Source organism: Hippocampus guttulatus, chromosome 4, assembly GCF_054856545.1.
Source record: "Hippocampus guttulatus isolate MCC_2025c chromosome 4, RoL_Hgut_1.0, whole genome shotgun sequence".
In the NCBI taxonomy this organism is placed as follows: Eukaryota; Metazoa; Chordata; class Actinopteri; order Syngnathiformes; family Syngnathidae; genus Hippocampus; species Hippocampus guttulatus.
Genome location: NC_141264.1, coordinates 24,068,180 through 24,095,438, shown reverse-complemented (window position 1 = coordinate 24,095,438; position 27,259 = coordinate 24,068,180). Strand labels below are relative to the sequence as shown.

Below are 27,259 nucleotides of genomic sequence, written 5' to 3'. Positions count from 1 at the left end.
ATCAGGGGTCGCACGAAAGCCATTCGTTGTTCCCCGCAGTAAAATACAAGCCCCCCTCAACCAGCACCCCCACCCCCCATTTGCATCCCTTCGCCCTCCAATCCAAAATTGCCATGTTTTCTGACACTAAAAGGCGCACTGGATTATGAGGCGCACCTTCAATGAATGGCCTATTTTGTCATTTTTTTTTCATACATTGGGCGCGCCGCATTACAAGATGCAATCTACAATGCATCCACTAGATGGAGCTACGCTCAAGTAAACACCAACGGAGCGATCAGATGTCAGTAAAACGTATTTAATAAAGCAGCGACACGGTTCACTTAACCAACAGCGAGTTCTAACATTGACTCGTTAACGTTGAACTCTCTTACCGCTGCTCTGTGTCCGTGTTCAACTGCGAAACCGATCGCCTGAAGTTTGAACTCTGCGTTGTCAGCATGTCTCGAGCTAGGAGTCATTCTGGGGTCGAAATATTACCGTAATAACCAACCACACACAAGGCGCATGGGATTTTAAGGCGCGCTGTGAGCTTTTAAGAAAATGGAAGGCTTTTAAGTGTGCCTTTTAGTGCGGAAAATACGGTAATCAGTTTCAACTTGGGGTCATAAATGAACAAGACAACCGCGGGTCATATGGGAAGGAGGCCATGTGCAACTTGCATTTCAAGTCGGGTGTCGAGTAGATGAAAGAGGAGCTGAGATGGAACTCTATATAGTCTACGCTGGAAACAGCTGCATGTGTGTTCGTGTGTGTGTGTGTGTGTGGACCATGTATTTATCTGCATCTATTGGCTGACATTAAATCTACACTTGGGTGTACCTTCATCCCTCAATTCTTCCTCCTCACTTTGTGGTTTCTTTTCACCTTTCACCTGAACTGAACGCTGCGCTCCATTAAACGCACGGATTGCTAAACTGTGTTGACAGAGCACACACACACACACACACACACACACAATTAAGGGCCGACCAAAGACGTCGACCTTCGCCCAATGTCTCGACAAAGCCGCTGGCTCCGAACCTCGCTTGCTTCCGCCCCTCCCGAGACCTCGATCGGTGCTCAAAAAAAAAATCATCTGCAGCACAGGTGTCATCCTCAAGGGCAGATCCAGCGAGCCACAGGCCTTTTTTGTGGCCCAGTAAAGCAAATAAATTGCGTCTATATCATGATACTACTGCATTTGCAATTCAACAAAACACACTCAAGAGCAAAACTGAGAACCAAATGTCCCAAAAAGCTTTGCTGAGCTGGACACACGCAGGTCACTCATATCAGCTTCAGATGGCGACTAATGCGCCCAAACACGCTGCAGAGTCGTTCCAAAGTCAGTCATCGGCGGCGCAGTGCCGGAGAGTAAGCTACATTTCTAAAAAGTATCATTCTCACAAAGGGATGATGAAGAAAGATGGATAAAGTCAAGCTAAGGGCTAAGCTAAGCTAAGATTGACATGAAACAATTTTTGGGTGATCGAGGCCGCTCTTCAGAGAGGTCTGGCAGGAACCGCGTTAAAGCGGAGAACGTTCATCTTTGAACAGCAAAACAAAGGCAAAAATATGGACTCTAGAGACAACCATATTCCCCACTGAAATTGTTTCTGGACAAGAAAATAATTTGCTGCTATACCCAAATGTGAATTTAAGAAATGCAAAGCTGGATATACAAAAAAGAAAAATTGTTTATTCATTTGTTACATTGCCGTATTTTGATTGCTGAATACAACCTTTGCTTCATGTCTCTGGGATTAACCTGCAAAAAGATTGTTCCGCACAGTATTTTAGTAAAACACTATTTACATATTGCACGCTGTTTTGGCTAATTGAATCTCGGTGCCCGGAAACTTATTCGCCGATGGTCGGCAACTAGTTGCGCCGCGCGACACAGTTACAGCGCTAATCCAAACCCTGGCAGACTCATTATCCATCTGCCAAGCGTGACCACAAAAGGCATCACCTTCCTCTGGACAGAAACTTCCCAAGAGAAACCTCGTCGTCCTTTCTAAAACGAAATCAGTTCAACCATCCATCCGATCATTTGCTCCGACACACAGAAGTCCCCCAATCTGTTCAGCCTTCCTCTCAGCAAACAGATGGAGTTGTAGACGCAAGCATCACATTGAATAAATAGTCCAAAAAGAAAAGTTCATCACAAGTTTAACGGGGACTCAAAAGTACCAAAGAGTGGCCCTGTTTGTTCTCATCAAGTGGCTCAGCATGTGTTATCGGCGTACTTTTTTTGTTCATATATTTATGCTCTAAAAACATTTTTCATACTCGGGACTTTACTACTGCGCTAGTGACAGACTACGGCACGTTCAGACTCTGCATGGGTTCAGGTGACGTCGTCACCTTAGGAACGGAACTCCGTCGGAAGCCGTCGGTTAGCCCACCAAGTCCTCCGGTCAGCATTCGTGCGGTGAAGCATGTCATCAAAAACGCTCAAGCGGCGTTTTTTCAGGACGTCTCATCTTCCACATGATTATCAGTTATTAGCCACAACATTCAACAACATTCCTTGTAACGGCGACTGCTCGCTATGTAGCAAAACGAATGCTAGCTAACAAGCTAACATGTAATTATCAGTTATTAGCCACAGCCTTACATTCCTTGTAACGGCCACCGCTCGCCATGAAGCAACACGAATGCTAGCTAACAAGCTGACAAGTAATTATCAGTTATTAGCCACAGCCTTACATTCCTTGCAACGGCCACTGCTCGCCATGTAGCAACACGACTGCTAGCTAACAAGCTAGCAACTTGCTAGCACATAAAAAAAGTTTGCCTGCAGCTATTTATTCGACACAGGACAGCTGCGGTCTCGTCCGCTCTTCCATATCAGTTCCCCGCTGACAATGTATGCTTCTTTTTTTTTTTGACTCGACAAACCGCAAATGGGCTATGTTTACTAATCAGCACACGCAACCCAAATTCTCTATGTAGCAACCCACACCGCGCCAGTGGTCCTGCTCTAATGAATCAATCGTTGTTGGGTATTTTAGGAAAAACTCTCGGGGATGAAACTTCATGACCCTCTGCAGTCACGATCCTCTTGTGCAGCTCCTAAATCGGTTGATGCGCGGAGCTGTGGTGTCATTTGATATGTCGCGCGGCATCACGCCTGTTTGTGTTGTTCTTGGCCAACAGCGGCTGCAACAATGCATGGACCGCCGCTTACCTCTTAATTACAGTCAGGCAGTCTGTGAGTCCAACTAGGTCTGGACGGAGTGATGATTTTTTTTTCTATTTTAAATTTTTTTCAAATGTAGTCCCGTGACGATGACCCTAAACAAATGAACCATAATGAAATGGATGGAAGCAACAAGATAAAGTGGCAATCGGAGACTTTGGTGCGCGAATCCAGTCCACTGTATCTCATGACAGATATGAAGATTTGTGCACACGCACGGCGCTTGTGCCAGTTTGAAGGGCCAAGCGTAAGGGCGCCTGATTGGACTTGGCACGCCATCGGAAGCTACCTGAGTCATCCTGTCTGCTGCGCGGCTCGCGGCAATGCCCGTCAGATCGAGATCTTTCAAGGCTCGCGCGCTTAAGGGCCTCGGTCCGCTTTCATCTAAATAGAAGTAAGGTCATAAATAGGAGTGGTGCCTAGACTTACGCATTTGATTTGTTCCGCGACGATGCTTGTAACACAAAACAAGTGTGTGTCTTTATGCTAGCTAGTGGTTGTTTTCAAAATATACGACATTGTACGTTATGTCACTGTCTAGTGAAAGTGCTAATTGACGTTTGGGTTACTGTTAGCGCTTGGCCTATTGTCCTTTCACTGCCAGCATCTTGTGTTTGTATCTCAAATTTTTGCTTGTAAGTCAAAGCATCTAATACGGTGAACGACGAGTCATCTCCCCAAAAGACAGCCAAGCTGCCACTGTACTCTGAACCAATCCACGCCATTCATTCTTTCGGTTTTTAATTGACAACTGAAGATCAGAAAATTAAAAAAGCTTGTGTAATATTGGATCAAACAAAAACAAAAAAAAGGCAAAAAAATGGACCAATTTTACCCAGTTCAATTCCAAGCTCAGATGAAAAATACAATTTGAAAAATAGCCACCTGAATGAGTATGATTTTAAATTATATGGTCACATTTATGTGACCCAGACATTTGTTTATGAGCTTAAGTAAAGATGCATCAGCTTGTTAGCCGCCACAATTGGACAACCAAGACATACAATATAAATACAGTTCCACACATATCATTACACAATGTTTGATACAAAAAAAATAAACAAATAATAATAACACTGTTGTTAAAGTCTTTTGTTCAAAGTATGCTACTCTACATGCGCTACTAAAAACAACGCGATGGAACAGATTTATTTATTTATTTTTTTGGGTGAAAGCATATCTTCCATGTCAGTATCAATATCAGGTATCGGTATCTGGCTGATACCGGCCTTATTTCAAAGTATCGGAAACTCGTGGAAAAATGCCAATACCAGCCACCGATACTTAAGGTAAAAAAAAAATTTAAAATCTGACATTAAATAAGTCTTCCTTGGCAGTATTTGGTGTTACATTGCAGCTATTTGACGCATTACCCAATTGCGTGTCAAAAAGACAGAGGTTTATCTCTCATTTTGTTCATTGAAATTTTATGTCTCATAAGTACGAGTGGTATCAGTACCTGGTATCGGTATCTGTGAGTCTTCAAAACTAAATAATTGTATAGTATCGCCTGAAAAAAAGTGATATTGAACATCCCTATTTTTTATTTTGTAATTGAATGTATTAAGGAGAAATGATACGGATTCAAAACACGTGTATTAATCTTCAAGAAATGTGAGTAGAAAGTGTCACAGCAATAATTTAACGCATTTACTCCCCGCGTGCCGCGAGATGTTCCGTCATTGCCGTCTTTGTCTGTTATGAAACGGAGCGGCTGAGAATGTTCAATCAGCCGCTTTGTTCGCCTCGTGGCGCTTGTCGATGCGTTAAGATCGACGGCATTTTAGAGGAGACAAAAAAAAAAACCCACGTTGTCAGGCCACTGCTCGGCGCTCACGGAGGGCCGCGTGGAAATGGGTGATCCCACTCCGCTAGTGCTGACCCGTGTTGACAGTCTTGCTGAGCAATGTGTTCGCGCTCCCTCCAAAGGACGGTTTGTGTTTAACTGCTGGAGTTGTCCCAACGTGTTTTGTGTTTTATTGTCTGAATGCATCAACTCGGCTCACCGATGGAAGACATGGGCTTCATTTTTTTTTTCCCCAAAAAATGTGTATGCAACTATGTTCATGAAATATTCAAACATGTCTTCGGTGTCTTCAAAAACAGAATTACCACATGTGCCATGTAAACATTACTATTATCGATGAACCTGACATGCGTCTTTTTCGTCTTTTTACGGTGGGGCTGACATGATTGAATACTAAAATCGAACTCATCGACTCATCGAATAATCTGATCCGTTTTTAATTTGCTTGACAGCGTATTACAAAACCATTTCCCGTCGATTAGAGTTTATTATCCGATCACTGTTTGTTAGTGATTAAAAAAAAATATATACAATATATATATATATTTATATATATACAATATATATAAATATATATATATACAATATATATATTTTTTTTTTATATATATATAAAAAAAAAATACTGAACAACCAATATTATACAATAGGTACTCAGCGTTGTTTTCAAAATGGATTCAATAACTTGCTCTGTCATTGCTTTCCAAAGTAAAAGCAAATGTTGGCAAATGACAAGTAGTTGATTAATGGATTCTTTTTTTTTTTTTTAATTTCAATAAACTTAATAAACATTTTATTCGATACAACCTGTGGGTCAGTGTTTAGCACGTCGACCTCACAGTGCAGAGGATACCGGGTTCAATTCCAGCTCCGGCCCCCCTGTGTGGAGTTTGCATGTTCTGTTGCGGGCCTGTGTGGGTTTTCTCCGGGTACTTCGGTTTCCTCCCACATTCACAAAAACATGCATGTCAGGCTGATTGAACACTCTAAATTGTCCCTAGGTGTGAGTGTGAGCACGAATGGTTGTTCGTCTCTGTGTGCCCTGCGATTGGCTGGCAACCGGTTCAGGGTGTCCCCCGCCTACTGCCCGAAGACGGCTTGGGGTAGGCTCCAAGCACCCCCCGCGACCCTTGTGAGGATAAAGCGGATCGGAAAATGGATAAACATACAAGGGAAGTTCTTTTTTTCCCAGACATATACCAGTATAAGATTTCACTCTTTCAGTACTCAGATACAAAGTGTCAATACCTGTAGTACTCTTGCTATAAAAAAAAAAAATCACAATGAACAAAACAATTGCAAACATAATCTTTCTTTCCGATCCAGAATATGATTCACTGATGTGTCAAACTGGCAGAATTTTGCGGCAACTACTGCCGAGGAGGCTTTACTCGATGTCAGATTTTTTTTTTTGCCTTAAGTATCAGTGGCTGGTATCAGCAGCCTCCATGAGTACTCGGTACTGTAAAATAAGGCTCGGATCAGGGCAGCCTAAGTGGTTTTTTTGGAAACATTACAGTCTTCACTGAACCTAACCAACACTTGAATACTTTTACAGACTTTCTAGGAGCCAAATAAACAATTCGGTTAATTACCAGTCATCAGTCTTTTTGTCTTCAAATAACCGAACATGTTTTGATAACTGATCTGTTTTTTTTTTTTCTTCAAGAGTGAATCCATTAAGTCCTTCGTCCTCACACAGGCGCACTACAAATTTTCTTCAATGTCTCCAAAAATCATGAGCTACGTATTAGATTCATTGAAGACTTTAAGATGGTCTTCGGCGCCCGCAAGGACATGTCGGTCGCAGGCAACCGGGAGAGTCCTGAATGTTGACAAAACCACACACGGCAGGGTTCAGCGTCGACTCCGCCATGCACCGGCAATGAAAGGTGGAAGTTCTTTCTGGCTTTACGGTCATGTGATCGGCAAGGTGTAACCCCCCTCCCCTCCTCCCGCACCCGAAATCAACCGGGGAAAGACTTCCATGACCCTGAACAGGACAAGTAGAAAATGGATGCTTGGTGTGTGCGTGTGAGCGAGACAAAGCTCTGCGTCCGTTCTATAAGGATGCTGTGTTCCATCAACGGCATGCGCCACTGCATTGTTTTCGTTTTTTTTCATTTGTTAGTTAGTTTGACCCAGACAATGAGACTAAAATAAATAAATAAAACGAGCAGACGAGTCGAGCCAGCAGGCCTGAAGCATGCAAGGTGCTCACACGGAAACATTCAGGAGGACATGCTGGCGGACACAGAAGCAGGAGGAGGAGGAGGAGGAGGATGACGACGTTACCTTTCCGGGGACGAGGATTTCTCCGAGTTCACTGACATGAGCGGAGCCTGTTAGCCGCTCGCTGGCCGAGGGACCAGAAGCGAACAGGAGAAGTGTTTTGGGGTTTTGGTTTTTTTCTTCCTGGTGTTTGGATCTTGCTGATGTGAGTCTGAGTGAAAGGAGAGGAGAGAATTACTGTCTTCCCCCCTCCTCCCCCCCCCCCCCCCTCCGCCTCCTCCTCCTCCTCCTCTGTTGTCCTCTTTCTCCGAGGAGGATGGAGGACAAAAAAACGAGCAATGTGCTGAAGAAGATGATGGCAGGAGCACCTTTCTTCCTTCCTTGTCCGGCTTCACCTTGCCTCGTTCCTGCTCTTTCTCCACACCTTCTCCCCCCGCCCCCTCTACCCTCAACCCCCTGTTCCTGCAGGCTGATGGAAAAAAGAGATCCCGGTCCAGGACTCGCTGCCTGCCTGCCTGCCTGCCTGCGTGGCCGCGTTGCTGATCCCACTGCCAGTGTCGGTCGGGCCTTCTGCCGCTCTGCACAACAACAGAGCCCAGAGCCCGGCGGAACATTCCACTGCGCGCGCGTGCGGAGGGGTGTCGCCTTGTGACAGCAACAGGGAAGTAAATGCATTTTTTTTTCTCCTTCTGGCTCACTCTCTCTTCTCCCCTCCCCTTTCCTCCACCTCGGACCTCGTCCCTCCCCCATCTCTCTCTCTCTCTCTCACTCGCTCGCCCTCTCTCCCGATTGCCTTATTACGACATCCTGTATCTCAGGGCAACGCGACACAGATACGCCCCCCCGCCCCCTCTGTCCTCCGTTTTTCTTCTTCCCTCTCCTCTTTATCTGGCATCCTCACTGCCTTTTTTCGCTCAACCTCATCTTCATTGCCGCCTCTTTTTTTTTTTTAAGCTTTATTTTCTAGGCAGATGGGGGCGCTTTCACATGAGCGATCAGCTCACTGTGAGGTAGCCAGAGGGCGTCCCATGATGTTATTGAGTGTAGGGGGGGGGGGGGGGGGCGACTATGTCTCCATCCCTCAGTCTGACCTCAATATTAATCTGTGGGTGCACTGATGCGTTTCTATGGAGGTGTGTGTTTGCGGAGTTGGGAGGGAATCCTGAGGTGAATGTGATACTGAAAGTGCATCGTGGGAAGGCCTGTAGCAGTGCGGTTGGGGGCGGGGTCACGTAGGATCATGCACTTCCTTAACCAAGATGTAGGACATAAAAAAAAAAAAAATTTAAAAAGCATTTATGAAGTGCAGTACACAACGTGCACAGACTGAAACAGGGTCCACGCAAACCTATAAGCCGAAGTTGCGCATGCCCCCTTCCGATCAAACTTTAGCAATGGCCCGATGATCGTATGCCTCTAAAAGATTATCCTAAGTCACAGGTGTGAAAAGTCAAGGCCCGGGGTCCAGATCTGGCCCGCCAGATCATTTTATGTGGCCCGCGAAAGCAATCCAACGATGTCAACTTTTATGATGCTTCCTAAACCACCTTTCCGAGAATGTGGTTGGAAAGAGAAAAAGGTCATAAAACAAAACAAGAGCAAGTCGTACGTTGAGCTCATGTTCGAACACGCGAATGTTTATCGTCATTCGGAACATGGTGCTCAAAAACAACATCGGACAAATACTGTAGCTGCTTCACCAAGTCTGAAGACATAATTCTCGGATTAAATAAAGCAAGTTGTCGTGGTAACTTTTCACGGCACTCATCTCGCCGCTCCCCAAGTCCCGCGCAATCGCCTCACGAGAATATGCCCAAACTTTTCCGAGTCAAAACGCACGTTGCGCTACGCAAATGAGTCGAGCATGTCAGAGGGTTTGTCAAAGAACAGCAAGTAGGTCGCCAATTAACAATTCATTTGCCACCCACTTTCCACTTCGAAAGTAAATGCCTGAGTGAAGGACTGTTTATTTTTTTTTCATCTCGTAAAGTGGCGACAACACGATCGAAACAAATGTATCGGTTGATGAGAACAACATTTCCAGCCTCCAAGCAACGACATCCGCGTCGCACATGAAAGGACGACATCGTGTCTCTGAGCCAAACTATTATCCTCATTCTGCGCTCATGTGGGCCAACGGCTACAAGGAACGCACTGGCTCTTTACCACAAGAGGAACACTTGTGCCTTTTGGGGGTGGGGGGGCTGGGGGGGGCTTTTTTTTCTTTTCTTCTGCAGATCTATTTTTATGCACCCCCTTTTTTGGGTTTCACATGACCGATGAAGAAGTTGGAATCATTTCAGTGAGCACTTCATCATTGGGGAGGCGGGGTAGGCTGACTTTGGGGGGGGGGGGGGGGGGGTCACGGGCGGGCAGCCAATTGCAGACAAACGAGCATTCGTACACACCATCGCATCGATGGAGAGTTTAAAGTTTTCAGTGAAGCCAAAATGCACGCGCTGTATTTGGCATGCGGAGAGAAAACAAACAAAAAAAAACGCAAACTACACTCAGGAGAAGGCCTGTGCTGAGATTCCAACTTCATAGCTCTCCACAGTGAGGCAACCCTCCTCACCGCTGCGTCCACCGCGGTGCCACTAGTTGGCTGTACTTATTTTTATTCGACTGACACAAACATGTGTCATGGTGGCAAAGGTGGCACCTGTAAAGCTGGACTCCACACAAATATTTTTTCAGTCCAGCTCCAACGGTTGACCCCCCCCCTTTTTTTTTCTTTTTTAATATATATTCCCATCACGTGTGCTTGTGACGAGCATCGATGTAAAGCATTTCCTGGGTCAGGTCAGGGCGGGGAGTTGAATGCGGGGCTGTTTCGGGACACGGTTGCTCAGTGAGATTCCCCGTGAGGGGAAAACAACACTGAAGAGAACATTCACCCCATCCCCGTTTAAAAAAAAACACACACACACTCACAAGAAGGCTGCCGCGTACATCCATGTGCAAATTTCAAGATGACGAAAGACAAGGGAGGAGGGGCGGAGAAAGAGAGAGAGGATGACTCTCATGAGCAGTGATATTATTTTCGGAGCCAGTATTGAGGCTGCCGCGAGCTATCTTTAAGCGGCCTACTTCTCCATACTGCCTGGTGGGATGATGGCTGGGGAGAGATGGATGCGCGCGCGCGCACACGTAATTCTGGACACACGACGATTGCAATGAATCAAAGCAAGACAAACAGTGGTCAGGGCATTGCTCTTTTCGCTGCCGTCACGCTGGATGTGCTCACGTCAGCGGCTGTAATGTCTAATTACTGCACACTGCCCTCAAGTGGGAAAAGATTCGCATACGCGCACAGACGCAACACACGCACACAAGGTGGGAGTCATCATGTGCGTTCAAATTGAAAAACGGAAGGATGCAAAGGGGGCGCTTAGACATGCTTCATCTACAATTTATCTCACGCGCTCAAAGCAATCCATTATTCTAAATAAAGAAGTGAAGCAGTTAAGACATTTTTATTTTCTTTAAAAAGACAAACGGGCGGCAAAGCAAAGAGTCATGGAGTTTCTGGGGGGTTTTTGGGGTGCCCAGCCCACTAGAATTGATCGGTCCCTTGTATGATTTGAGATCAGCACAGCTTTTGAGTAGAGGATAGAAACAGGGGTGAATCTTGGCTGACTAAATCAACTATGAGGGAGAGTAATGCCATCATGTGGGAAGCCTGACAAGTTTTGGTGCCTCACGTTTGGACAGAGTATGTCATATTTGTATGATATAAACAGTGTCTAAGTTGTAGGAGGGACTTTTGGAGGGGGGTTTTTTTCATATTATATTAATTGGGCATTGTTGTTTTTGAATTCATAGGCTGACTATGTCTTCCATTTTAAGAGTTAATATGAACTAGTTTGAAACAGAAAGATGACACAGTTCAAAGAACAAATGACAACCCCCATGTAAAAAAAAAAAAAAAAAAAAAAGGAAAGAAAAAGCCACTGATATTCCAATCGAGTCATGCGGTGAGTCATCATCGCTGACAGCACATTTCTTGAAATAATTACTCTGCCATCACTACCCCTTTCTTGGCTTTGCTTTTGTTGAAGTATAATTGGTCATATTACAAAAGAATAAAAATATATTGGCATCAAAGCCACTGTTTTGCTTGCATTATTCTTTTCATCCATCCATCCATTTTCCAAACCGCTTGATCCTCACTAGGGTGCTGGAGCCTATCCCAGCCGTCTCTGGGCAGTAGGCGGGGGACACCCTGAATCAGTTGCCAGCCAATCGCAGGGCACACAGAGACGAACAACCATTCACGCCCACACTCACACCTAGGGACAATTTAGAGCATCCAATCAGCCTGCCATGCATGTTTTTGGAATGTGGGAGGAAACCGGAGCAACCGGAGAAAACCCACGCAGGCCCGGGGAGAACATGCAAACTCCACACAGGGAGGCCGGAGCTGGAATCGAACCCGGTACCTCTGCACTGTGAAGCCGACGTGCTGGACTACCGGGCCGCCCTATTCTTTTCACAAAGACCTAATTTTCTCCACTTTCTGGCCAGAAACCAGTTGGTCACCGTGAGTAAGTAGTAGGCTTGCTCAAGGGCGCCTCAAGTGCACACGCCAAATGAGGGAATCGAACCTGGGCCCTCGAGTCATCCATCCAGCCCTTTGTGTGGAGAATTCCATTGCGGCGACGGGAAAGATCTACATAATGTCCTCATCTGTTTACAAATGTGGGTCATCATTCTGCTTGCAGACAACAGCAGCAGCATGTTATGGGACACAAGGGGATGATGGGGCTGGGGGAAGAGTCATGGCACTTCACCTGCTGAGTAAGTGCTCATTACCTTGCTCAGGATGGATGCCACAACACAGGAGTTTGTTTACACGCCGCACATCATTGCGTACCCCTCCCCAAAAGAAATAGGGGGAGTAAGTACGTCTACAGTGTGAAATTATGGAGGGCTCACGCGATATTGATGAAGTATTATTTCAAAATGGAGACAGTGCTGTGAGTTTTACTTGCGGTCTACAACGCACTGCTGCCCCCTAACGGTTAAAACGAGGAATGCAAACACAACTAGTATCAAATATTGATTCCACCATCCCCCTTTGCACGTTTACACACAAATAAACACACGTACAGACGCGTTTAACGTCTCGTAAGTAGGCTGCAAACAAGGAATCAGCAGAGACGGAGCGGTTCGAAGTGAGGAGAATGAGTATCGACTGTGTTATCCCCGTGCCGGCATTCATCATTGTTGGTACGCGGCGGAGAATTCATGTTTAAATGCATCGTGGTCCAATCGATAAAACAATAAGGCCGGATACGATGTGCCCAAAAAAAAAAGACTTTTTTTAAGCTTCTCCTGCAGTTGCCATTACAGCAGCGTGACAATGCAAAACACTTTTTGTGGCTCTCTGGGATTTATTTCACTTATTCCGGCCGCAATCATTTCAGCCCTGATTAGTGTGCTGCATAAATGTGCTGCCATAGAAATCCAATTAAAAAGAACGTAAATGCTTCTTACCAAGAATCTTGCCAACTGCGAGCTGCTTGCTCCCAAAATTCTTCCATCCAATCACTGAGCTGCTTCCTACTCTTTGGCCAATCACTGAGCGACCTGACAATCAGAATTCGTCCAACCAATCCCGGTACTGCATATTACAAACATTTGTACAACTGATCCCTCATTAACATTCGAACAACTAATCACTAAGCGAAATTCAACCAATAAATTGCTGAGCTGACTTTCAACCAATTGTTCCTCTGGCGAAATGCATCTTACCGATGTCTGCCATTATATGCCAAAGATTTGTGTGAATTTTTTTTTAACCAAAACGTCGTAGTCTGTTGTTGCTTGATTCCAAGAAGAGTTGAATTCTTGATCATTTCACTTTATATGCTGTCGTATTTTCATCACGTTTCACATTTGATTTCAAATCGAAGCGTTACTTTGAGTCAGGAGTGGGATCTTTAATGCTCCAATTGCCCAACTAGTTGGCGTCCTACATGGGCTGCCATGGAAATGCCACCAAAAACACCACACCAGCATTGTTTCGAGGGTTTTTGTAAAGGGTGCAGGCCAACTTACCGCCACTGAACCAACCACGGAAGGCTGTTGATAAAAAAAAAGACGAAACGACTCCCCTGTCCCGACTAGCGAGTACAATCACGTCAACTGACTGAGGCTCGCTGCAGTATTTCGGCCTGCGAGAGAACGTGTTTCCATGGCAATGAGCACAAAACACACACACTCACACACAGTAAACGGTATGGTAGGACGTTATTTTAGGGAGTAGTTTTAAAGCAGTAAAGGCAGATGGAATTAAGTTGCAATAAGAAACCGCAGACCAAACATAGCGTGGTTTCATCACGATCGGTAGGCAGTTTAGTGCCCATTCAATGCTGTCATAGCTCACTACGTCCTTTTATTTTGTCCATTTCAGCTCTAATTGCCCACCGAGTCTCAACAGATTTTAGAAATGACTTTGACTGCGTTTGAGGTAATACCAAAATGATCTGCTGTGATGCACTCGAACAGAATTCCTCCGTGTGATCACTGTGCTTCAGAATTTGTCGGAGCAATTGGCCAAATTACTGAGTGGCCTATTATCAAGATTTGGCTAATTGCCGACTTGCATTCAATTAGTACTTTTCCAACTAATCGCTGGGCGTCCAAACTTTGGCAACTAATAACATAAAGTCTAAAATAAAAAAAATGTGATATCCAGAAATTACACATGAAGACGAGTTCAACAGAAGGCATTGAAGAATCAATTGGACAATATAGAGCAGACAGCCAACAGTAGTGTCGTGTACAAATGATCCTAGTTTTGAAATTTATCTTGATGATCGATTATGGTTACAATGTAATATCTAAGGAGGTAGAACTATTCATGTCCAGTACACTAACTTGTTTTTTCCAATATAATACATTTATTTTCATGATTTATATCAATCGAAAACTCAGCTCTTGAACCTAAAAGGCTTTTTTCTGAATTGAATTTAGTTAGCTGTTCGCTTAACGGGTATAGCCTGGCTAGCTCAGTCGGTAGAGGATGACGCTCTTAACCTCAGGGTCGTCGGATCGAGCCCCACGCGGGTGGAGTCTTAGGTTTTTCTTGAGGATTGTTTTCGTACTAATATCTCGTCGTACGTTTTCTTTTAAATCTGTTGGTTTAGGGGTGATTCCAACACAGTGACATCACAAGAGTATGACCAAAACACATCTCTTCCTGTAGGTGTTACTGGTTGACGTCACGCCAAACCCAACCCGCCAAGGCGGGCCCCTACTCACTCCACGCACACGCACACACACACTGCAATTTGCATGCACTTTACACAACCACTGCAGACACTGATAAGATTCTCCACACCAGAAGGACACACACATAGCACCGACACCAACGTTGACATGTCAAGTAATTGGGGAAAAAGCTTTCTTCTTTCAAAATTCTGCTCAAGACGCACAGCTGTAGAGTGTGTCAACCCAGTCGCAACTTATCTGCAACATCCAAAGGTGCGCGCGGTGTCGTGCACAGACGAACCCACGTCAAACGCACCGAACGGCGACAGACAAACGCTGCCCCACACCCCTCAAACTCACACAGCTCCGTTTACCTCCGATGATGAGCCGGCTTCTCCTTCTTCCCCTTCGGCCTCCTCTTCCTGGACTGCATGACCAACACTAGATGGATGAAACCGAGCAGGGCATGAGCGACGTCCCAATGCGAGGGGAAAGGGTGCAAAGGAAGCAGGGGATGAGAAGGGAGAGGAGAGAACACACGTCAAACCGAGGCATGAATCTACGGCGCCACATCCGGTTCGATTGTGTGCAAAATTCAGGCGCAACAGCGAGGAAGCGGTGAAGTCTGAAGTTGAGAGGCTTTGCGGGGAGATTAACGCACCTTTCCTGGAGATCATGGTTTTCCTCCTCTTTCTCTCTGGGCAGTAGCAGCCAGCACAGACACGCACACTCTTACATCCACACTGTGCTTTTTCCCTTCTTGGCTCCCTCTGCAGGTCAAAATGGGAATTGCGTGGAACAACAACTCGATTCCAGTCTGATTCGGGGACGATTGTGGAATTTCAGGATGCTTGAACCGCAAACAGAATGTTGAATTAACACAACTCGCCTTAATAAGGGAACATATGAAGTACAGTACAAAGGTCCACCATTGTATTTGCTGTTTCAGCATTGAAAGACCCACACGATTTCAGGTCAATGCTCAAAAATTCACGAAAGCCCCTATTGAACTGAGCAGCGAACATTTGCGACTCTTGGCTAAGAGCGCAAAATGCACGTTCACATCAGGGCTTGTTCAAGGTCAGAAATGTCTCCAACAGCACCGTCATGTAATTTTGAGATTTATTGTGGAGACCTCAAAAGTCAAAATCAAAACTCATTTTGTGGAAAAAAACAACAACTGGTATTACAAATTTCTTTGCCACATGCATTTAACATCGAATCATTCGTTTGCCATTATTTGTAAGGTTAATGTTGGACAATTAGTTTAGCATTATACCAAACTGTTGGTGCATTTTCACTTTATTTGCAGTATGGCTCGTTTCCTACCACAGATCACAGGGATTACTGCAATGACTTTAGAGCATTTGAACGTCAGCAGTGATTCCCAAACTACTCTGTGGCGGTTGTAGACTTTTGCAGCGCTGTGCATACTACAAGCTTTGGAAAAAAATAAGCTGTGGCACATACCCACACTTTCAAAACAACTGAGATTGCATTAATTTAGAAATTTTACAAGAGTACGTTCTCAAAATACCATTTGGTCTCTAATGGCCACTGTACTTTCCATTAACGTTCCTCCATTACTTTTCCTGATCGGATACTCAATTTAGTTTGCATTCTCGATAAAGACACTTCCCAAACTCAGCACAGACTTGCTCATCTAAGGAGGAAAAAAACCAAGAAAAAAAAGGCACCGCTGGGATTCGAACCCAGGATCTCCTGTTTACTAGACAGGCGCTTTAACCAACTAAGCCACGGCGCCGGTGCACTGACTGCCCACAAATCAATTTATATCTTTTTATAACTACCAAACTGACTAAGCACGTGGAGGCTGTTTAACGCGAATGATTTTCACCTGTATTTTGCAATATGAAACGTTATCGACTATGCCATTGATAAGTGCGAGTACGACAGAACTCGCATGGCGAAGCAGGAGTGTCGTAAAGCCGAACGAAGTTGCAGGTCTCTTATCAAATCTGTAAAGACTGCTGGTGGAACAAAAAGATCACAGTTAAAGAGGCCAAAATATAATGAATGTCTGTGTTTTATGTGTTGTGTTATTTTTGTTATTTTGACTTCAAGATGGCGCCGTGAGAGTGGCTGCCTTTACAGCAGCTATATTTTGTTCTTCTACTTCTTCCTTTCATAACTTTGCTGCTGTAAATTGGGAATTTCTCCATTGCGAGACTAATAAAGGTTTTCTTATCTTAATGATCGAACCCAATTCAGGCTAACTGTCAAAACCCACGTGTACTATTCAAAAGTATGGATTCTGTACTCAAACCCCCTCAGCCTACTTGGTCAGAATGTTCACCCCGAAATGTATAACAGATTGCTTCAGTTTTTCATTGATAAGGTTTCTACAGCTAGGACTCTTGTTTTGAGTATCACATTTGACACCTCTGTCCATGTTCCGTGTTCAGCTGTGTTAAATTCTTTTGAAGCTTTGTTCTTGACGTTTTTAGAGGATGTGGTTTGCGAGACTAGACCATCTGGCTCCCCTTGTGACTCTGTTCCTCCACATTTCATTAAGGAGGTTCTTCCGAGTATTGGTACATCGGTCTTGGCCATGAGCAGCAGTCTCTCTTGTGGTATGGTTCCCCATCAGTTTAAACATGAAACATGTAGTGCAACCCTTGCTCAAGAAACCCAGCCTTGATCAAGATGTACTGTGAAATTTTAGACCCATTTCCAAGCTGCCTTTCATTGTAAACATTTCTTGAAAAAGTGGTGCACATGCAGTTAAAATTGTTCTTGGTTGAACATTACGTTTTGGAGGTCTTCCAGTCAGGTTTCAAGATGATGCATAGCACAGTCAGTCCTGTTACGCGTCTCTAATGACGTCCTCCTGGCAAATGACACTGGAAACTAACTGGGTCTGGTTTTATTGGATTTAACAGCAGCATTTGATACAGTGCATCAGAGTATGCTGTTGGCTCGTTTGCAGCACTTGGTGGGCATTAGCGATAGCGCCCTTGAGTGGTTTAGATCCCATTTAGCTGACAGAACCTGTTGTATTAATTGGCCTTGGCTGCTCTGAGTCACAAACTGCCCCACTGTTGTGTGGTGTTCCACAGGGCTAAATTCTGGGGCCTCTGCTGTTCTCACGGTATCTGCTCCCATTGGGTTCCATCTTCAGGAAACATGGTATTTCCTTGTGGATGACTTTCTGATTTATGTCCCAAAACACTTTCTCATTGAGGCCACTTTTATTCTGCCTGGAGGAACTCAAGACTCGGATGGCAGATGACAGAAGTGATGGTGTTTGGTCCCAGTGGCCTTTGTACATCCCATCCAGTAGACTTGGGCCCCCTGGCTATTTATCTTAAATCATAGGTGTCAAACTCAGGTCCTGGAGGGCCGCTGTCCGGCATGTTTTCCAAGTCTCCCTGTTGCAACACACCTGATTCAAATGATCAGATCATCAGCAAGCTCTGCGGAAGCCTGACATTGAACCTGTTCATTTGAATCAGGTGTGTTGCAACAGGGAGACTTGGAAAACATGCAGGGCAGCGGCCCTCCAGGACCTGAGTTTGACACCTACCTGTATGTCTTAAATCATCAGTCTCAAACTTGGGTCTTAAACTGCTCAGTGAATTTAAATTGGACCGTCAAGTTGGTGGCGTTGTTTTATCTTGGGCTACTGGTGAAAGTAAACCCTCTCCTTTCTCATGAGCACTTTAGAACAGTAATTCATGCCTTCATCACACTGGATTACTGTAATGCAATTTACTTTGGAGTCAGCCAGTCCTCCATTAAGCGTCTCCAGTTGTTCCAGAACACTGCTGCTCGCCTCTTGATTGGTACTCGTAAGAGAGCAGATAACTCCTACTCTGGCATCCCTTCACTGGTTCCCTCCCACTCAACATTCAGCAAGCCTCCTCGCTGTCCATCTTTAAAACTGGCCTCAAAACTCATTTTTATTCTTTGGCTTTTGACTCAGCATGAGACTTGATTTTTAACTGTTTTTGTGCTTTCTACTGACTTTGCTATTCATTTATTGTTTTATTGTTGGTTGTCGTATGAATTATTTTTGCTCCATGTAAAATACTTTGTATACAGCGAAGGTTGTTTGAAAGTGAGTTTAGTTGATTTGGGTTGAGTGTACAACTCCCGACCCCACCCAAGATGTAAACTTTGGGCCGAAGTACTTCTTAACGTCTGCGGGCTTTTTTTTTTTTGACAATAGTATGGTCGCTTTCTTTAGGTTGACTCTACTGCGTTCTGCCCATGTTTGGTAATATTTTAAATTGTAATTATTCCAGCACTTAAAATGTGTTGGAAAAACGTTAAATATTCTTTCAAGGGAGACAAAATAACGGTAAGCCGTAAACAAGTCGCCTCTGTCGCTAATATCTTCACTCACCCGTCGATGCACATTCTACTGCTTTAAAGACAAGTACTGTGTAGCCTCATAGCTCGTGAATCGGATACTCGAGCTCACGATCAACGTAATCTAGTTGATTTTGCACCAATTACTCAAATATCTTAGTCATAGAAACACATTTTTGCGTCACGTGAGCGTAACGTAGACGTCGCGGCTTTGATCTCGCCTTTTTTAGCTCTCTAAAGGAGTATTTTTTTGTGGTGGGCGGGGTTTGTCGTAAAACCCGGAAGTAAATACGCTCATGCGCACGTTTACACACACGTGTTCTGTTGTAGAATTGCTCGCTTGATGCTGTCCTGTGTCCACAGTCAGGTAGTTCGAACAAGCGTATAGGGATAAAGCGATTTTAATTCTCTTAATTCACTGTTGATCTTTATTCTTAGCCACGAAAAACGTTGCTAACAAGTACCAAAGCGTTTGGTACTCCATTCGAGCCGTGTTTGGGGACCTTGTGCTGAACTTCACGGATGCTAAGCTACTCATCTGACATTTACACCTAACACGTCTTAAAAGGTAAGTGGGAAGCTTGTTTTAGAAAATGCACATATTTGTCTTAAGATATGATACAATTTGTCCAACATCATTAGGTGTTAGACAAACAACAAATGTTATGTCATCTCTGTCCATTGACTCAAAGTAAACCTGAACATTTTTTGTTATCAATATACATAACAGATACCAGGATTTGTAGTATCTGTGTAAATCCTCCATTGATCGAGAGTTATAGAACACTTTGCACACACTAATTCTTGTCGTGCTGAAATGCCTGTCTTGAGCAAGCCCTCATGATACCCCAAATACAACTCAGCCAATGGGGAGTCCAGCTTTCGTTACCATGACGACCAAGGGCAAGAGTCTGAGCATTGCAACTACAATGACTTTCTACGTCAGCTCACCTCTCTTGATTTTGCTGACAACAGTATGCGTAACAGCAGGGCTGAATCTTTCCAATGAGTTGTGTGGAACAGTGGTTTGTATCTCGCCAGTGAGTGCGCATTAAACAACCTCTTTCGCCTCGCTCGGCGGCCTAGCTCTGATCCTCTCATGAGCAAGCTGTGCCCAACTGCTTCGCCCTTCCTCCAAGTGAAAGCATAGCCCTGAGTTTGTTTTTGTGTTTGGGCTAAAATATATTTTTGTCCAGTTAACAGCCAACCTTCAACCTTCTAATTTCTATTTGAGTCTCATGGAAAGTTTCAAATCTTATTTTTGCCACCCCAGTGATGACAAAAGATGGATGTTATTTGAGCTGTCACAATCCCCCCCTTTAAAAACTAACTTCCATTCTGTGTCCCAGCTTGCTTACGATGGACGAATCCAAGCCTGCGCCAGCTCCAGTCCACCCTGGAGAGAAGAGAGGCTGCCCGGGGGATGTGGAAGTTGAAGCGGCTATGACCAAAAGAGCCAGAGTTGAGGAGGAAAATGAGAATGGAGCTCCTCGAGCAGCGATGAGCGATGGTGAGGAAGAAGAGCAAGATGGCAGCGGCGAGTCGTTTGCCGACATGATGAAGCACGGCCTCATCGAGCTGGATGTGGGCATCTGCAAATATGTCAGCGATCACGAGGGCTTCTCTGGAATCCTCAAGGAAAGGTTTGTCCTCGAAAGTCACACCCTTTGCTTCCATCGTCGCCTTTCTCGCACAGCTCTTGATTTGTCATCCTTTTTACTCAGATACTCCGATTTTGTGGTCCATGAAATCAGCAAAGAAGGAAAGATAGTGCACTTAGATGACTTCTCCATTCCTGAAGAGGTTCAGGTAAGCAAAACATCCACATGTCACCCTCTGGTTGAAATGATTGAAGTCGAGTGGATTTGTAGAGTATGGCTTTGCTTATTCCCCTGACGGCCGGGGGTTTCGGGCGAAAGTGAATTAAGTGGCTTTTCAGAGTCTTCTAGCAACTATAGTTTCAAAAATCAAACTAGCGACAAATATAGTGACTCTCACTCCAGCTTTTATTACCTTTTGGCTCTGGCATGATAATAAAGTCTGCCTGGAAATGATGCTAGCTCTCCGGCTAGCATCAATGTCAAGTCCTGGGGCGAGGAAGTTGGGGGGGGGGGGGGGGTTGTTATGTAACTTTGCCATATTGTAACAGTACAATTTGCAATATTCAGGATAGCTCGCTCGCAGACGCATTTTCAGAACTGGGGAGTTATATTTACTTGGTTGTTGAATTTCCCACTCAATGGCGCTCCAGCGACGCAGCTATTAGTGTCCATGCCGTTTCAAAATTCCATTTTGCAGAATGCGTCTCCTTTAACATCTTTATCCTGGCACTTTTTGTTTATCCAATGTGTTCGGGACTACAGTATTTATTATTGATTTTATTTTTTTACACAACAATGTGTGTGTGCGTGTGTGTTCATCAAATCAGGAAGCAGCATCATCAGCACCAGCAGAAGAAAACCCAACGACCGATAGCAGCGTGTTGACCGAGGAGCAGAAGAAGCAGCTCGAGGAGCTGCAACTGTTCAAGAACAAAGAGAGCTTCGTCTCCATCGAGGTGACTCTACGCCGGCTGGATCCTTATGCCGGGTTAGCCCCGGGTTTTAAAAAAAAAAAAACCCTTTTTATGTATTTTATAGGGGGATGAGTCGAAGGATAAGCGGACACTGGTACACAAAGCCATCAAAACTCAATTCCCCGGCCTGGAGACAAAGACGGAGGAGAAAGATGGCCGCAAGTTCATCGTGGCCTACCACGCTGCTGGAAAGAAGGCTCTGGCTGGTGAGTGGAGACATCAAATCACAAATGAAGGTCCAACACAACCATATAGTTTGCATTTCAAAGCAATCCTTCCCATTGGAGATACTAGAAATCTGACTTTCTAGATTGTTTGACTTTCATGGTTTCAATGTACAATATACATTTGCCAACATTTGTTAAGAAATGAAATGGCATGTGCATGACGATAAAACTGGATTACACCGCAGGTCAAAGTGTCCGATCCCGATTTTAATGCCTGGAATTGATCTTTTTTAGCTGTCCGTTTCCATGTGCATCTCAAGTAATGGCTACAATGATTAATTGACTAACAACAACCAAAAAAGATCAAAGCAAAATCTCTACCCTAGACGCTTCGTTGGGCTGAGTTTTGGCGCGATAGCGGGGAGCTAGGACAAAAGAGCCGGTAAAAGACAAAGACAAAGAATCTCCTGAACTGAGGATCGTTTCACACTTTAACAAGGAAAGATGAAGTGCAATGTGTAACCAGAAGAGCACGTTTACCCTCAACAACACTAAGGAATGTATCGATGTTAGCTTTTTCCACTTGGCATACCTTATACTTTCTTTTACCATTCAAATACAGTTGCTTTGTTGGAAAGAAATCGTAGGATAATTAAATGGGTTGGCCAGTTAGCTCGACGCGCTAATTAGCTGTCACCCATGTCACTTACCAGGACACTCCCCTCCTTTTAAAGCCTTACACCTCAAAGTCGCAGATGCTACAGTAGAACAGGATGTGGTCACCGAAGCAGTCAAAAATAATAAACACCTCACGTGTGCACGTTGTCGTGTGACAATTGCAAAATCAAATCTTATTCAATTGGTCTATTAATAGACTTGATTCTGATTCCGATCTGAAGATAATTCAAATCAATGCGTTTGTTTGTTTGTTTGTTTGTTTATTTAGTTATTTTTGCACTGCCGTGATGTACATGCCAATGATGCCACTCGAGAACAAATCAATCTGAATTGTCGCTTGACCCCCTGCGGTGTAAATCCAGCCGACAAGCACTTGCATGAGTCTTCTCAGGATGCCGACCCCCAGTCCCCCCCCCCCCCCCGCCCCACCCTCCCATTGAGCGTCTGATCCAGCTCGCGACACATCGCTCACTGTGAATGCCCGCCCCGATCCTTTTCCAGTCCATACGAAGCGCAGTCCAGTCGCGGGTTTGTCTGTGCATGCGGCTCAGCCCCTCCCTCGCTCGCAAACGTCTTATGCTAAGTAACGCTCTTGTATTGTCTATATTTTGCTCTTCTTGGGATAGAGGTGAAGACATCTGCAGGTAAGAAGTTCCTCTCCACACAAGGAAGCTTAGGAGACGCTCGCGTATCAAAGCAGCTTTTGCCCTTCTCGTTAAACAGTTCATGGCAGAAGTCGACGTTGTTCGGTCACGGTGAACGTCTCAGATAGGATCTTCCGCATTTCTTTATGTGTGGGTGTTTGTTTTTTTTCTCTCTCTCTCTCTCCTATGTCTTTTTAAAAGCACCCAGGAAACACTTCTGGCCCAAAAACCGCGGCAGCTTCTGCCACTTTGTGCTGTACAAGGAGAACAAGGACACCATGGACGCCATCAATGTGCTGTCAAAGTTCCTCAGGTAAGAGTGGTGTTGAAGTTCTCCAATAATATCTTGCATTACCTCCACCAAGCACGGTGAGACGGGGCGTTTGTTGTTGTTGGTGACCAAATGAAAACACCCCAACGACAAATCTATTTCCTCATATAATGAACTCAGGGCTCTCGACTAATTTTTTTTTGTTTTTTGACGAGGACCCAGTGTGACGCCTAACCTGTAATTTTTCTAGATTTTTAAATCTTCTGATAAATCAACTCGCAAAGTGAATATTCAAATTTCCATCAAGTTCCACCGAATGACTGAGAAATGGGCTGAAGTGTGGAGCAGATAATTAATTGATGGCAACAAAAACGATTCAATCCATTTTTTTCCTTATGTATGCTTTTTCTGTCCTGTCAAAGCACTTTGGAAACATTTGTTACCTGGCACTTTGTGGCATTTAGTGGGTATTTTTTATTTATTTTTTGGGTCATCTGAAGCTCCACTTAATTCCCTCTGTGTGATGTTTTGGTGTGTTTGTCAGGCTCAGACCCAACATGTTTTCCTATATGGGCACAAAGGACAAGAGGGCCATCACGGTGCAAGAAATCGCTGTCCTCAAGTGAGTGTGGAACGGGCGCCAGGGCCGACGCGGCTGCCGGATGCGTCGCTCACGCCGGGGGGGTAACGTTCTGTCTGTGTGTAAGGATCACCGCAGAGAGGTTGGCTCACCTCAACAAGTGCCTGATGAACCTCAAGTTGGGAAATTTCTCCTATAAGAATCACCCGCTCAAGCTGGGGGAGCTGCAGGGGAACCACTTTACAGTGGTCATCAGGTATGTGAAACGTTGGACTTTCGTTTGGCGTATTTATGAGTCCTTGACTACGTTAATTCGCCATCAATGCCTGTTACGTATTCCAGTTCCTGTATATTTCTGGATTTTTGCAACCCCCCCCCCCCCCCCCCTTGTGGAACAGATGTGTTCATCCCATATCTTTTGAAAGCAGAGGCACAAGAAATTGTAGTCTGGATTTGTGTTTTTAGTGATGAAATTAATTTAAGAAAATTTGTAATGCATATTTAGGCAAGTGACACCTAATTTTGAGTTGGACCACTTTATTGTCACTCAACTTTTTGAGCACCGTTGAAGTGAAATGCTTTCAATGGCAATCCTCACGAGGATGCCGGTTGCTGCCAACTCTATATATTTTTAATCAAACTCGGTGAAGCAGTCTTGGCTAGTTGAAAAACAAAATCATAATAATTACGCCAGCAGATGGCAGCATTGGACCTCTCTTGGATGAGCTCACTGTGTCAGAACAAATTTTTCAACTCCTAAACGTGGTGCACTCTTGGAAATGCGACCGTTCCAAGCATCTTTTGATTAATCCAAGTGTTTATCACGCTAAATCGACTGCAACACACACACATACGCACACACTACTAAATTTTACTACTACCACGACTAAATCGAGTGCAAATAGTTTTTAAAATCTGTCAAATGTACATTTCCTACGCTTGTAATTCATTGTAAATGCGGTTCACATTTGAGGCATCACAAGATCAAAATCGATTATGATCAGAATCGCTGCTGTGTGCTCAATATATCTTTTCCCATAAAGCATGTTTTCTGAGGGGTTTTTTTTCCCATCCAAAGTGTTTTACTGCCGATTACTTAACAATGGAATAAGGTACATGAGAAACAAACATTTTTTGTGTGTGATGAAAGAAGAGAATCTAATCCCTCATTTGGTATTAAATGGTCATGAATCACAATATTGGTCTGTCATGAAATGGCCTGTCATTCAAAAGGAAGCTTCTGGGTTTTTTTGTTTTTTGTTTTTTGTTTTTTTTTTTAATGTGTGGCATCGAAAGAGTGACTATTTTCACCCCAGGAACATCTCAGGAACCGGCGCCCAGGTCCATCAGGCCATGACGTCCCTCAAGCAGACCGGCTTTATCAACTATTACGGCATGCAGCGCTTCGGCACCACGGCGGTGCCCACCCAGCAAGTGGGCAGGTAGCGTCGTCCCACACGTCGGCGGCACCTTCGCTCACGCTGTGCTAATAAACGTTTCTTCTTTTGTCATGACAGGGCCATCCTGAAGAATGACTGGAAGCAAGTGGTGGATTTAATTCTCAAGCCTCGTCCCGGAGGTACTAACGCGTTCCTAATCCGCCCGTAATGGCATTTTTTTTGTGGTCCCGCTAATGGTTTCCGTCATACGTCTCCCCCCTCCCTTGCAGCTGAGAAAGAATTCTTGGTGCGCTGCAGGGAGGAGTGGGCCAGGACTCAGGACCCCGAGGCGGCCCTGAAGAAGCTACCCAATAAGCGCTGCGTGGAGGGCCAGCTGCTTCGGGGCTTGTCCCAGCACGGCAAAAACAACATCGTCACTGCCTTTGGACTGGTTAGTGATTGTAACTTCTTCATGTTGAGCCCGTCCCGTGTGCTTTTTAAAAAAAAAATTTTTTTTTTGTGCAGATCCCCCGAAACAATCGCCTGATGTACATCCACAGCTACCAAAGCGTGGTGTGGAACACTATGGTGAGCCGGCGGATCGACGCTTTCGGGCTTACAGCCGTGGAGGGCGACCTGGTGCTCCGAGGAAGTTAGTATCCGTCTCCTTGGATCGCCCACTGTGATCATTCCGACCTTTGACGAGAATCGACGGGATTGTGTCTCTCAAGCCAAAGCGCACATCCTGTCAGAAGAGGAGGCAAAGAGCCACTCCATACATGACATTGTCATGCCGCTTCCTGGCTTCGACGTCATCTACCCCTCCCACCACGGTAAGGCCGCAAAACGTTTTGACCCATTTTCAGACCCGTTTTTTTTAAACGGCACGTCTTGAAAAAGATGGGACCAAAAAAAAAAAGGCCCGGAATTGAATGTATAAAGTGTGAAAATATGTTTTACGGAGTGAATGTTAAAAATTTGTTTTGTGTACGCCAGTGGGTAAAGGTTACAGAGAGATGCTGAGCGCCGACGGGCTGGACATCGACAACATGCGACACAAAATTAAGGACTACTCGCTGGCCGGAGCCTACAGACGCGTCCTCATCAGGCCCAGCGATGTCAGTTGGTGGGTGCCGCTTTGATCCATTCCTGCCTCGAATGAAAAGAAAAAAAAAAGTCAGAGGTTGACTGGAGCAGTGTTTCCCAACCTCTAATCATAAAAAAAAAAAAAAAAAAAAATCTCACAGCACACCACAGAAATGTCACAGATTTTTGACATTATTATTACTATAAATAATGACTAGTGCATTATTTGAAGTACCATAAGTAGTCTTTGTGAAATTGGATTATTATTTTTTTTTTTCCTAGTTAGGAATCGCCTAACTCGAGCGCTTAAAAACTCTGTGCACTCGGTGTCATTTCTGTGTTAGGGAGGTGATCCAGTACGACGACCCCAAGATCTCTCTGGTCCACACCGACTTTGAGAAAATTGAGAAGAAGCCAGCGCCGGTGTTCAACAAAGGTCAGGACTCAAAAAGAAACGTTGACGTAAACAGCTTTGTACGGTATCTGGAATTGACATATGGGTAAGTATTGATTTTTAAGGTTTTTGGTTTTGTCTTCTGCCCCCCCCCCCCCCCCCCCCCGCACCTCTGAACAGAAGGGAAATACCGCGCGCTTCGGCTGGAGTTCTCTCTGCCGCCCTCGACGTACGCCACCATGGCCATCCGGGAAGTGCTCAAGTTGGACACCAGCATCAAGAAACAGACGCAGCTCAACACCACCTGGTTCAACTAACACCGGGACGCCGCCGGCCTCATGATTAGGTACTCCTGCCCAAGCCAATTATTTGGCATCTTCCTGTGATGTGAATCTGACTGGCATTATTTTGTTGTTGTCGTTTTTTTTCTCTCTTTTAACCATCGAAAAGCACCAATCAATAACTGTGTTATTTTAGATGTTTTAGCTTTCTTTAAATCACCTCAGTGCAGAGATGGCTTGTGTATCCGCTTGTGCGGACATTTGAGAATTTTCTTCCTTTTTCTATTTTGTTTTTTTATAATATTTGACTGAATGTATGAGCGACTCTGGCAGAGAGGATAGATTAAAATCATTGAGAAGCCGAGTCGGACTGTTGTTTTTTATTTTTTATTTTTTGGGGAAGGGGAGGGGGGACATATTGACTT

At 44.7% G+C, this 27,259-nt stretch overlaps 2 protein-coding genes and 1 non-coding gene across 10 annotated transcripts in view; 1 reads left to right on the top strand and 2 right to left on the bottom strand.

The window, feature by feature from the left end:
- The window catches only part of srpk2 (SRSF protein kinase 2), a 42,332-nt gene extending 27,140 nt beyond the window's left edge, over positions 1-15,192 (bottom strand). For 3 of the 6 annotated variants that reach the window (XM_086109400.1, XM_086109403.1, XM_086109401.1), the window contains exons 1-2: positions 15,106-15,192; positions 14,819-14,885 (exon numbers count right to left, since the gene is read on the bottom strand). In XM_086109400.1, coding sequence (XP_085965526.1) covers positions 14,819-14,885; positions 15,106-15,121 — 83 coding nt within the window. In that variant the 5' untranslated portion in view covers positions 15,122-15,192. Of the gene's footprint in view, positions 1-7,289; positions 7,439-7,594; positions 7,702-14,818; positions 14,893-15,105 lie in introns of those variants that run through there. The other 3 variants (XM_086109399.1, XM_086109404.1, XM_086109402.1) reach the window with 3 other exon arrangements.
- A 943-nt stretch (positions 15,193-16,135) lies between these two features.
- trnat-agu (transfer RNA threonine (anticodon AGU)) lies at positions 16,136-16,209 on the bottom strand. The gene has a single exon. It is a non-coding gene; the product is annotated as a tRNA-Thr (tRNA).
- Positions 16,210-18,765: 2,556 nt separating this feature from the next.
- pus7 (pseudouridine synthase 7) lies at positions 18,766-27,198 on the top strand. 3 transcript variants are annotated; one of them, XM_086109983.1, is made up of 18 exons: positions 19,097-19,146; positions 19,218-19,347; positions 20,129-20,422; positions 20,504-20,588; positions 21,208-21,336; positions 21,419-21,560; positions 22,826-22,843; positions 23,045-23,156; positions 23,659-23,736; positions 23,822-23,950; positions 25,011-25,136; positions 25,212-25,273; positions 25,364-25,524; positions 25,599-25,725; positions 25,805-25,906; positions 26,070-26,199; positions 26,504-26,595; positions 26,734-27,198. In XM_086109983.1, the coding sequence occupies exons 3-18, from the start codon at positions 20,139-20,141 to the stop codon at positions 26,868-26,870; spliced, it is 1,914 nt and encodes a 637-aa protein (XP_085966109.1). In that variant the 5' UTR covers positions 19,097-19,146; positions 19,218-19,347; positions 20,129-20,138; the 3' UTR covers positions 26,871-27,198. The 3 variants fall into 3 exon arrangements, with proteins under 3 accessions (XP_085966108.1, XP_085966110.1, XP_085966109.1); XM_086109982.1 differs by having other exon boundaries at positions 18,766-19,347; XM_086109984.1 differs by lacking the exon at positions 22,826-22,843 and having other exon boundaries at positions 18,770-19,347.
- The last annotated feature ends 61 nt before the right edge of the window (positions 27,199-27,259 follow it).

Bases quoted from the DNA above. Each gene is read 5' to 3' on its own strand.
- pus7 (XM_086109982.1), top strand. From the start codon at position 20,139: ATGGACGAATCCAAGCCTGCGCCAGCTCCAGTCCACCCTGGAGAGAAG. The intron at 23,737-23,821 runs GTGAGTGTGGAA...TCTGTGTGTAAG, and splicing joins CAAGAAATCGCTGTCCTCAA to GATCACCGCAGAGAGGTTGG. The intron at 25,274-25,363 runs GTACTAACGCGT...CCTCCCTTGCAG, and splicing joins TCTCAAGCCTCGTCCCGGAG to CTGAGAAAGAATTCTTGGTG.